At 41.8% G+C, this 12,258-nt stretch overlaps 1 protein-coding gene across 1 annotated transcript in view; it reads left to right on the top strand.

Annotated features, from left to right (window-relative positions):
- The first annotated feature begins 9,972 nt into the window (after positions 1-9,972).
- The window catches only part of NTF3 (neurotrophin 3), a 47,441-nt gene continuing 45,155 nt past the window's right edge, over positions 9,973-12,258 (top strand). Inside the window, exon 1 of the mRNA XM_027901300.1 lies at positions 9,973-10,131. Coding sequence (XP_027757101.1) covers positions 10,114-10,131 — 18 coding nt within the window. The 5' untranslated portion in view covers positions 9,973-10,113. The remainder of the gene's footprint in view (positions 10,132-12,258) is intronic.

Genomic DNA, 12,258 nt, shown 5'->3' with positions numbered 1-12,258 from the left:
TTTAGGGAGGGGAAAGGTTGGACAGCTGTTTATTCAGGGGACACAGACAGAAAGATGCAAATTTTAATGTTATAAATTTTTGTAGCTCTGCTGAAGCAAAAGAAACAGCTGCTTACACCTGCTATTGATCTAACACAGCTTAGCACCCTTCTAAAACATCTTCTAACATCTCCAAGCACTCTCTTGAGGTTTTGCCATTTTGTTTTAATTAGATAGGGGGAAAATAAACCTTCTAGAAAGATAAAGTAAAAGGCTTAAAGGAATGTAATGTAAATCTGTGGGCTAAGGGAGGGGGAAAAGTAATTAAATTTTAAGCCAAGACAAAAAAGGTAAATACTAAGATTTAACTTGTAAATTTACTCACACTGTTCAGAAACTGCAAAATGCTTTAAATGTAAGACTCCTTACATTTTGAAACTGATGCTAAAAAGTGGATACAAATAAACATATATGGAGAAGTGTATCAGAATTACCACTATTTCTAACATTTTATGAGAACACATGACTTTCTAAAGGTGGCATTAATAAGATTTGCTTCACATTTTTTTCAAAGGCACAAACCACTACTCACTATCTCTCATAGGCAAAACTAGGAACTAGAGGCACAGATAAATAGCACTTATTATGCTTTTAAGTCTGTTCAGAACTGACCTGAGACACACTTTACCCCTCTGACATCTGTGACTGACATTTTTTTAGACCTTGGGGTTAAATGTGATCAGTCATGCAATGAGTTTGGCCTGCACAGGAAACTGGTATTGTGAGATAACCTGAACTGCAGCTCCCAGGAATATTGTAGGAGAAAGGCAGAGCCTAATTAGTGTGGAACTAACCCAAAAAAACCCCATTCTTCTTAGAATATATTTTATGTTTTAGAATAACTAATATATTGGGTTTTATCTTGGGGTGGTTTTGTTTGTTTGTGTTTTTTGTTTGGATTTTTTTTTTTTTAATAAATATCTTTTTTTCTTTCTACTTCCACCCCCCCACCCCTCCTTCAATGAGCAACCAAAAGGCTTGGGGAAAACTCTGCCTTCCATCCTGAAAAGAGATCCAGTGGTTTTCTCAGACAAGTAGTACAAGGCAAGAGTCCAGTTTATGCCGTGGTCTCTTCTGTATCACTCTGGTGATGAAGAGGAGATATAACATCAGCAAGAAATTACACTGGGCTCACCAGCTTTATTGTTTTGTTTTCAGCTGAGTGTAAAACAAGTTTATTCTCAGTGGGTTTTAATCATTTTGACTGTGGGAGCATAAAGGGAGTTTCTGAACTGCCTAAAACTTGATAAAGGGGTCATTTTACCCCCCTGGCGTTCACGAAGCAGTTTGAGGATCGGCGCTCAAAAAGACAGAAGAATTCCACGGTCACATCTAGCAGAAGAAAAAGACCTCTTGCTCCCTGCCTTGGCTCCAATAACCCAGGCCAAAAGCAAGGACGTTTCTCAGCAGGGATCACAGTGTTTATCCACTTCCCTGGGGGCTGAAGTGTGTTTTTCCGCCCTTGTTATGTTAACCCCTGACACCAAATGTTAGTCTTGCCTGCCCTGGGTGTGACATCGGGAGGCAGGCACAAGGGAGTTACTAAAAAAAAAACAAAACCAACAAAATAGAAATCAGTCAAAAAACCCCAGATGATTTTGGTTCTTCCCAGCAGAATAGCAAGGCTGGACCCTTTGTGTAGATTTTAGTTGCTATCCCGTGATCACTAAATTTTTTGTGTGTTGTCTCAGTCATATCTATCCCTTATGCAGGAGCTCCAGTGCCTAATCCAGCTTTGAAAAGGTGCAAAGTGGACATTTTGTTTGAGTTTTAGATAGGGAGTAGCCCGGAGAAGACTCGACATCCTGCTCTCTTACCAGGAGGAAAGGTCAGAGCAATCCTGTGAATCAGCAAACCCCAGCTCTGCTCTCAGGCAAGTTATTAACAAAATATTCAGGATCAGATTTCCTGAGTCAGTTGTACTGCTCTTGGCCAGAAAAGAGTCATCTAAGGGTGTCAACATCTTAAGGCAAGCTGGGCGGAAATCTATTCATCAAAATGCAATTTTTGCAATGCATACATAATTATAAATTAAGTATTACAGTAGCATGTCATTCTCATTTAAGTTTTCCAGTCTTTTAGATTAAAATACTGACTTGCCACATTTTTAATATCTGATCCAGACTGGCCTTACTGATAACTCTGAAGTTTTAAAGTGGGCTTTGAAAGCTGAGTACAAAAGTTTCAAAACCGAAATAGCAGAAATTTCGACAGTAGGAATTTTTTCCTTGTGTAAAATGCTACTAAAATATTATTGTTTGTTTCACAGAAACAAAACTGTTGGTTTGTAATTTTTTTTTTTTTTTAATCTGGTGGCAAAACAAACATCTCATTTGAGATACTGGAAACATTCAGTACCAGCAGAGGCTGTTCATCCTAACCTGGAACTAGGGGGAAAAGAGTGTTCTTTTTCATGTCAGAGCTAGACTTTTGGTGCATTTTTAAGTAGAATGGGGGACTATTCAACCGAAGCTTTTAACAACTGGCCTAAGTAGGCGGGAGTGTAAATAGTTGCAAAAGTGATTGTGCCTCAGGCCATTGTATAAGTAAAGTCATGTCTTATCACCTTCCTCTGCATGTTGACATGATTTTGTAGCCTGAGTGTGCACGAAGTGTTATCTTTGTTTCTCAAAATTCCTCTGGCTGCAGTTATTCTTGTTCTTTTCAGTTCTATTTACTTTTCCAACCAGCTATTCCATCCACTCGTTTGTCTTCTTGTTTGCCTCCGCTTCCTACACACTATCACTCTGCTTCACTTTTTTTTCTTTCACACACAACTCTCAGAATCATTCTTATAAAAGGGTAAGTGATACGTTAAGCCTTTGGCTGGGACCTCAGAACTTGCCCAGAGCACTGAGTGCCACGTCCAGTCATTTCTTGGACACCTCTAGGGGTGGGGACTCCACCACCTCCCTGGGCAGCCCCTTCCAGTGCTTGACAACCCTTTCCATGAAGAAATTCTTCCTGACATCCAGTCTGAACCTCCCCTGGCACAGCTTGAGGACATTTCCTCTTGTCCTGTTGCCTGGGAGAAGAGTCCAACTCCCACCTGGCTACAACCTCGCTGTAGATCACACATCCACCCGCTGGGAGAAGAAAAAGAGCTATGATCTGAAAATCAACCAGAAGATTTTATCCCAAGGCGCCAATCCTGTGCAAGCTGAAATTCAGAAGCACAAAATGTACCACAGAGACACCCTAAAAAGACAGACCCTACGACCCCACCAGGCATCTGGGCAGTGGGGAAATCCCTGTTGAAATGCTGCTTCATTAACTCACACTCAGATGCTCTCCCCAATCTCCAAATGATTTTTCTATCATCCTCTGACTCTCCCCTCTTTTCCTTTTTGATGCACCCATCAGTCAGTGCATCCCACATAGGCACACAAAAGACAGTGACACAAGCATTAGTTGCTAACCAAGTTCCACAGCAGAGTGTGTGTTTGTGTGTCTGGGGGTGTTTTAACATCACAAGCCATTTATGTGTGAGCAGGGACATGCCTGCTGCCTCTTAATAAGTAACCCAAGGACAATTTTGAATGTGCTTCATTTTATTAAGCTGATTCAGGCTAGCATCCCTGGGAAAAGCACAGCAAAGCATGGAAATTGCCTTAAAGAACTTGAGACTGCAGCAGAATGGCATGTGGCATTTCTCTCAGTGCAGAGTAAGGCAGGCTGCATGGTCATTTTTTTTCCCAAGTGAAACAGTTATGACTTGCTGTAGGTATCACATCACAGGACAAAAGCCTGTGTGTGTGGGAAGGACTTAAAACTCCTGGGGAACTTGTTGGTCCTAGCTGGGCATTTTTTTTGGATTTTCTGATATTTACTCACCTGCTCAGCAAGACCCCAGATCTGTTACCTTGTTAGATACAGTACAATATCCATTCTTTTCTTGAGATATTTTTGAAAAATAGAAGTCATGCATGGAAGGAAGGAAAAGGCTGCAAAAAGTTAAGGGAAGATACAGGGAAAGTATCAAGGTGGGATGAGGGAAGCGAGTGAATCACTGAGGATGTCCAGTTTGTGGGGAAAGATTTAAACAAGTGATTGTTTGTTTAACATTCTAGGCCTAGCTCAGCATAATCGTGTTTCCAAAAAGAAAAAAGGGTTTCCTGGAGTTTTGCTTTATTTGGGGTTGATGAGAGCCATAATATTTGTCTTTATCAGCTGTGATCTGACTGTAACACTGACTATTGCCTTGCTGCAAGAACAATCTCTAATTTCAGGGAAAGTAGCTGTGCAAAAGAACTTTATTTGCTCTCACAATAAAAAACATCATCTTACTCACTTCATGATGTTTAGGCAGAGACCACAAGAATTAATGGAAAGCCAAGATGTATACTTAGAGTACAAATAGTGCCATAAAAACTGTCCTTAACATCTTTAGATGGCAGCTACACACACACATTTCAGTGATCCTTGTGAGTCCCTTCCAGCTCAGCATATTCTGGGATTCTGCGAACATTATGATGTCTTGCTTTATGTCAAAAGCAAAGCTGGAAGGGAGAGAGCCTGTCTTTAACAAACACTGCTGGCTACTGAGAGAAGCCATACTGGGGATTTGCCTTCAGCAGGAACTTCTCAGCAAGGAGAAAAAACATCGAATTAACCACTGGAGGAAAGAGGAAAATCAAACCCAGCATGTGCACTGGAGGGAACACACATGCCATCACTTCACAACAAGGTCCTCAGACTGAGAAGAAATTATAATTTTTAAAACCCTCTGTGCCTTTGCTTCTTTCCTTATCCCCCTTGCCTCCAAGAGGCTGACCTGGAATGCTCCAGCTGCCAGACCTGCCTAGGAGCTGCTGAGGGCACCATCACTTGAAACAGTCCCAAATCAATCCAGGAAATTTTTGAACAGTTTATTAGTTCACAGAAAAACACAGTGAGCCTAAACTTACAGCTGTGTAGGAAGATGAATTAAATGTTTTTTTTTCTAGGGATCCTCAAAGAGAATATTTAGAAAGCTACATGAGTTTACCAGGCTTGGGAAATACCTCATTTTTGTAAAAAAAAAAAAAAAAAAATATAGGCCAGGGCTGACAGAGAGCACACTTTGGCCTAGGGTTGTTTAAAACCCCCTGCCTGTACATCTGCATTAGCTCAAACAGGACTTCAGCTTTCGGCTGCCTGAAAGTTGATCCCCACCACGTTTGCTGCCCTGCCCCTCCTCCAGCAGATGCGATTTCACACTAAGCTTTCAGAGAATTAAAATGTAGAAGCTCAGCCAAACGGGCATCAGCATCTATCAGATAAAAAGTTTGAATAAAAGTTGCTTTAATTCGAATAAAATTGCCTTGTAGGGTCAGAACACACAAGTACTGACTACAGGGGGATACAAGCCAGTGCTGAGAAATGTCCCACTGACTACAAAAGCTGGCTTCTGCTATTAAATACACCTTTTCAGCTGTACTTTGAATCAAGACATTTTCTTCCTGTTCTGACAGGCAAATCTCAGGACAAAAAGAGGAACCTTAACTGAATTTTTTAAATGGAAATAATCATCACCCACTTGTATTTCCGTTGTTACATCAATGCTTGCAAGGGAGTGAGCAAGGCTGGGGAGCACTGATTTTCCTGGAATGTTTTATTATCCAACCTTCCTTTCTTTGCTTTGACCTATTTTCTATTTCTTCTGGTGCTGACAAATGAGAAGGACACCTCTATTTGACACTAGGAGGAATATATTTTGTTTCCCAAAATGATGCCTGTCATCAGCTAGCCTTGTCCTGCTGCAGCGATTCCGGATTGCTCCTGCAATAAGGATTGTCTCTCAAAAAAATTAGATACCACCAAAAAAGGGCAAATAAGCAAGCAAAAAAAAATATAAGGAAGTTCAAAATATATGCTAAGCTAATAAATGATGTGGCACATTAGTACAGTAGAGAGATTTGTAATCATCCATAAATCTATTGCCAAAACACAGCTATATATTGACAAGTGTAAGTACCCTCTTGTGTATTACTTAATATGTGGCTTTATTTTGATACAGGAGTACAGCCCCCTACATTCTAACAGGAAAACTTTGAAATGAAAAATATTTGTAAAACACTTAAAAATATGGGGTGAATTACTGCTGTGTTTTGTGTATGTAAAACATTTTTCATAAGTAGTTGTAATTGGCAGATGCAAAATAGTCTGTTGCTTATTATTCTAATTAACTCTATTTTTAAAATACCACCTAATCTCACTCTGCTCATTCTCTGTCAAGGAAATAGGTTTTCAGGTGAGCTGCATAAAAGCTAATACTGTAAAATGTCTTGTTTTAGGAAGAGGCCTAAAGAGTAATGGCTTTTAGGGTGTGACTGTAATTCCTGGTTATTTCCATGCATTTCTCCTGTCCTACCTTTTGGCATGGCCACAGCTCTGGGTACCTGTTTGTCTCTTTGCCATCCTTGATCTACCATGCTAATGGTTATGAGCTGTTGTAATTATTTTGAGAATTTAGCAGATTATTTTCTTGTAAGAAAGAGGAAAAACTGCAGAAGGGATATTCCAGAGGCACCTGGACCCAACCCTGTGCTCTGGGATGGCCCTGCTGGAGCAGGGAGGTGGCACCCATGACCCTCTGGGGTCCCTTCCAACCTTCCCTTTCCTGTGACTCTGGGATTCTGTCAGAAACCTCACACCAGTGAGGGTTCAGAAATTCCTTCAGCTCTGAAAGGGCAACATTTGTAGTCTTACAACAATATTTACATAATATTTAAATAAATATTTTCTAAAATAACCTATTCTTTCCCACCACCATTTCCACCACGTAAAACCATACTTGAATTCATTTTTTTCTTTTAATGAAGCATTTGCAGCACATTTCAAGTAAAAAAATCTTTTGTAGAGATGTTGTCAGACCCTTCAATAAATTCTGGAAACCCGAACAAAAGTGATTTTGACATTTGAAAGGTGAACAGCCTCCTGTATTGAAGATCTAAGACAAAATGTTCAGAGCTAATCTTCTGCATCTTCTTCTTGGCCTTTTCTTCAAAACTACCCCCTTACGAAGGGAGGTCTCTGTGGCTAGAACACAGTTCCACCTCAGGTGTGTTTGCTGATGGATATAAAACCAGCATGGGAAACTGCTCAAACTTGCTGAGGCTCATATGGTGTCCCTACAGTCATTCCCCCTTTCGGGATCTATTTGGGATTTCAACCACAAAGTGGTGCTGTTGCAAAAGCTAAACATTATGACACACACTCCCTGCTTCTAGAATGGCCCAAGGCATGCATTAAACCCAATAAAATTTTCATCTATTTGCATACCTACACGCATATCTTCCCTATAAATATTCAATTTTTCATCATCAAACGCAATCACAGTAGTATCTGTTAATGCATGGAGAAAAATACTTGTCTTCAAAGTGTAGAAAATATCACATGTTTTGAAGTCTGGTCAAGTGCCTAATTAATCAGATCAATGTCTAGTAATTATCCCAATTAAAACCACCAGAATTCAAAGATGATTTTCCACAGCATGCTCTGAGCAATATTTTAGATTCTTCAAGGCAGAACAGAGACTTGTTCAAAGTGTTTCTTTTTTATTTGTTTGTTTTGTTTTGCCATGTCAGAACCTCAGACCCAAGGGCAACAGATGAAATAAGGTGACCATTTGGGAGCTCGACTGCTTCTCATAAAAAAATTCAGAAACATTTGTAAAGAAGCATAAAAGAAATCCATTTCTGCCAAGGGTTAGCATTGGGAAAAAACCACCCCACCCCCCAGAACAACGGATGAAGATGTGAAAATGCATAGAGAGAAGCAGCTTCAGAAGAAGAGGAGCATCTGTAGGAGAAAGGCTGGAAAACCTGAAGGACCAAACATGTCTCCATTTTCTCTAGCTGTGAAAACACGCTGCCTACAACTCTTTTTTTTTTGCAGTGCACACATATTTGGTGAGATTCAGGTGTCACGTCTCAAATTACGGGGGGGCTCTGATTGCCCCCAGACCCAGACCCAGGGCAAAACCCCTGCACTTGTGCCCTGATGGGTTTGCCTCCCACCAAAGGTAGGTAGGCAGCCCCTCTGCTCAGGACGTTTGCTTTCTAGACTTCTTCTTTTCCTTCTTCTTTCTTTTTTTCTTTTCTTTTTTTTTCTTTTTTTTTTTTTTTCTTAACTGGGCTCACTGCAAATGCGAAGTTCCCGGGCTGGGGCTGCCTTCACACGCTTAACCCTTTGCCTGCCTCCAGAGGGACGTTCCCCAGCCACGGGAAAGTTCTTCTATTCCTAGCACTGTTTGTCTACTTCAGGAGATTAAAAGCTGAGTCACATTTTAGGCATTTCTCAGATCTGACTGCACCACCGGGCCTGGGTGGGGGATGCACAGAATTAAGTTCTAGTTCCCTCCTCTTAGCTGAAAAAGGTCCAAATAGGATGGAAACAGCATTTAGGCACAGGGTGAAGACAAAACCCACTGATCCTAGAGTTATTCAAGGTTTGAGTGGTTTTTGGATTGGTAGAACAGCAAGTTTTAAGTAGAGAATTCTTAGGGGGCAATGAGTCTTTCCTTCTCTGCACTTGAAGGCAACAAGCGATTCAGGCAGAATTTATGAGATGGATACAAACTGTGAAGTCCCCAAAAGAGTATAATTTTATGGCTGGAAAAAAACAGGTAAAGGGCAATAACAATGAACACCATCCATATTTCAATCCATGGTAGAAAATATTTCAACAAAACAACTCTCTAGGTAGGCTGAAATGTCTTAAAGAAGATGGTACAATGCTTTGGCAGCATGAGAGGGCTAATCATCTTTACACAGGGAGGGGAAAGAGGAAAAATTCTTTAGTTAAATAGCAAAAGAAAAAAAAAACTTCATGAGCTAGTGTTCTTTAAGGAAACAATCTGGCCACCCTTAAGATTTGAAGTGTTGTATTGCATCTTATATGATCCACGTTCTTTTGGTTAGGGCTTGCTCAATTATGTTTGAATCAAACAGAAGATGACTTAAGCATGTAAATTTAGAGGGAGACTTTGAGGCACGCAGCTAAATTTATCAGCCCATCTCTGTGAGCGATCACTCTAAATAAAAAGTTCGAAAAACCAGTCACTGCTGGTTGCTGATGAACTTTCCATGTTTTTGGCACTCGCCACCCTCTACTTAATGGACTAATCTGCAAGTCAAAACAGGAGGAACGGACACAAATCCATCCTAAGGTCTGTCCTTACAGTGGATATTTCTTGCAACACTTATTTTGGTGTCATGGTGGGTGACTCCATTGACAGAAATGCTGAGCAATGAGATAAATTTGTCTAAGATTCATGAACCAAAGAAAGAAAGAAAAAAAAAAAGTAAAAAGAAGAGCCAGAGCAAGTGAGTTTATGGCATTCTAGTTCTGTGTCTCGGTTTCACCTGTTTTACATGTCCTGTAATGACTTCTGATTAGGGGTAAGATTAGCAACACATGCTGGCAGTTTGAGCAAAACGTGTGCATGTGGGAGACAGAGGGAGGGTGGGGGAGAGGGGGGCGGGGGGAGTGAATGGACCATTAGAGTGCAAACACAGAGACATTCCTGCAATAAAATGCTCGTCTTCTGAGAGTCGCAGCCTGGAGGAGATGGTTATGATTTAACAAAAGAATTCTCTAAAATGTTCCCTGGTGCTAATACTGTTCTTAATAAGGAGAAGAGATTTTGCCAGGAAGGGGAGTAAGACCAGCAATTGGATTTAAAAACCAAAAGAAAAAAGAAGAAAACAGGTACAAGTTGGGTTTTGTTTTTTTGGTGGTTTTTTTTAGGGCATGAAGGGGGGGAAATGACATTTAAGAAGGTTTTGTCATTTTCCAAAAAATGCCTCATTCCCTGAACTTCCCCAGCCAGGCAAGGGTATTATAAATGGTAGGTAGAGAAAGCGGAGTGTGGCAATAAAGGGGTTAATCCACGGAGCACAGAGCCATCTGGCTGAGCTGGTTTGTTATAATCGAGCAGATTATGTTCACGGGACTCAGAGTTTAAGGCTCCTCTCCCATAGAGCAACTCCGCACAAGCCGAGCAGACCCAACTTTGGGACTTTGAATGAACGTATTTACATCCACCTTTCTCTTCATGTCGACTTTTCTGGAAACATTCACACGGATGCCATGGTTACTCCTACCACGGTAAGGGAAAATTTGACGTTTTCTAACGGGGTCCTAAGAGGGCGGGGAGGGGAGGGTGGGGTGGGGGGGAGAGAGGTCCTTTAAAGAAGTATAATGGGGAGGAGGTGGTGGGGGTCTTGTAAGCGGCAGATCTATCCCAAATGTCGCCTTTCCCATTGTGCCTCCTCCTTCCCCCACCCCAACTTGCCCTACAGTTCGCTTTAGTCCCGAGGTTCCCCTCTCCTGCTGCTCCTCCTTGCTCGGGTGCCTGGCAAGAAAACAGCAGAGGAGAAACAAGAGGTGCTAAAGGAGTCCGATTTAGGAGGCAAAAGCGAAGGAGCCTCTTCTTTTTATTTTTTTATTTTTTTTTTTTTTAAGAGGGAAATGAGCAAGTTCAGATGTAACAAAAGAGGGGTTGAAAGTCTTGACCGTGGATTTGTCAGAACCAGCCTCAGCGTACGCAGCGCGCTTCGCCCTCCGGCAAAGTTAGAGCCCCATGACAAGCAGAGTCCAAATTCCCAATTTCTAGACCTTGCAGCCAGCTTCACTGGAGCTTTCTTTTTTGTGTGTGTGCGTGCCAGACGCTGGAAACCCTGCTCATGACCTCTGAATCAATCCCCCTTCTCCCCCAAACCCAAACGTGAAATTCTCTGCGAAGGAACCGGAGATCAAAAGGGTCCCTGCACATCTGGCTCTAGGTGGAAAAGAAACACTCACTCTGGGCTGGGATGGCAGGGAAGCTGTTCCTAAGCTGCAGGTTCCAGCGCCTGGCAAGTTCCTTCTAGGAATGCAGAGCACAACTAATCAACATAGATGCACATTCAGAGAGCAAAATAGAAAGCTGTTTCTCATCTAAACAGCTGAAATGCAGCTTAGAGCGTCGGTTACTGGCGAGTCCTTATGGAGACACCAAACTGCTCGTAGCCAAGAGGGGAAAAAGTCCTTGAATGGTTCAGATAGTTTTCTGATCGGTTCTTAATCCTTCATTAAAATAAACGGGAAAGCTCTGTGCTGGTCCGATCTCCTGAACTATTAATATGCAGTATCTGGAGAGATGGATATTTTGGGTTGAATAGGGCTGCTATGTGCACATTCTCTGGTTCCTATATTGCAAAACCAGTTATTTAGAGATGACTCTGTGTGTGTGTGAGGAGGAAGGGAGGGGGGTTGCTTCTCCCCCCTTTTTAAATAGACAGGGATGTGTGTTATATGGTCCAGACAATTGTTATGAGCTACAACCTTTCAGAAAGCACTCTTTGCTCTCAGGCTCGTGTGATTTGTTGCATGAGGAGTGCAAATGGTATGTGAAGTTTTGTCTTTACGTTGTGCCTTCAGGAAAATATCCAGACAAATAGGAGAGACGTTGTGAGGCACAGAAATACCTGATCTGTGCAAGCCTGCAAGTGGAGGAGCGGTGGAAGGAACACCTAAAGATGGGATATAAGAAAAAGGGAAATCTAATAATAATCTAAAAAAAGAAAAAAAACCCCAGCAGGCAAAAATAAAGACTTGCTTTGTGTCAAGGCAGACAAAAGCAGCAGAGAATGGAAGGGAGTTCAGCGTGGTTCCAGCTGCTAGTAGTAAAAAGACTGGTCTGAGACACACGTGCCAGTACCAGGAGCTCTGTGTGTGAGCATGGTGGGGGGAGGAAAACTAGGCATGATTGCAGGTGGTGGACCCAAAAACACAGGGAGAAGAGGATGGAGCAGCAGAGCCAGGAGGGGAGTGCTTTGGGGAGAAGGGGTGCTGTATGTTGAGGCATGCAAGACACGTAGGTTTAGGAGGTTTTGTTTGGTTTGTTCTGTTGTGGGTTGTTTGTCTTTTTCTTTTTTTTTTTTCCCTTGTTCTCAGGGAAAGGAAAATGAAATTGTATATATAAAGATGTATAAAGGGAGCCTGAAGGGAAAGTGTTATACACCAGGAGTGAATTGCTGTGTATTATTGTGAATTGGGGTGATAAGGGCAGGTGAGCTGTGCAAAGGTGGTCAGCTTAAAAGGGAAACTGCTGCAAGTCAACTGGAAAAAGAGGATCTCTGTGGGTGGAAAAAAGTTTAGAAGCTCGGAAGGGGAAGTAACACTCGAGAGAGATGGCAAGAGGTACAGACTGGAGGCTGGGTGAGGATATGAAAGGGACAAACAAGGGTACCC

The sequence above is a fragment of the Empidonax traillii genome, unplaced genomic scaffold (assembly GCF_003031625.1).
Source record: "Empidonax traillii isolate 1590-97213 ecotype Southwest subspecies unplaced genomic scaffold, ASM303162v1 scaffold770:size447908, whole genome shotgun sequence".
NCBI lineage: Eukaryota > Metazoa > Chordata > Aves > Passeriformes > Tyrannidae > Empidonax > Empidonax traillii.
Note: the sequence above shows the minus strand (reverse complement) of the source record. Positions and strands in the feature narration are given on the sequence as shown.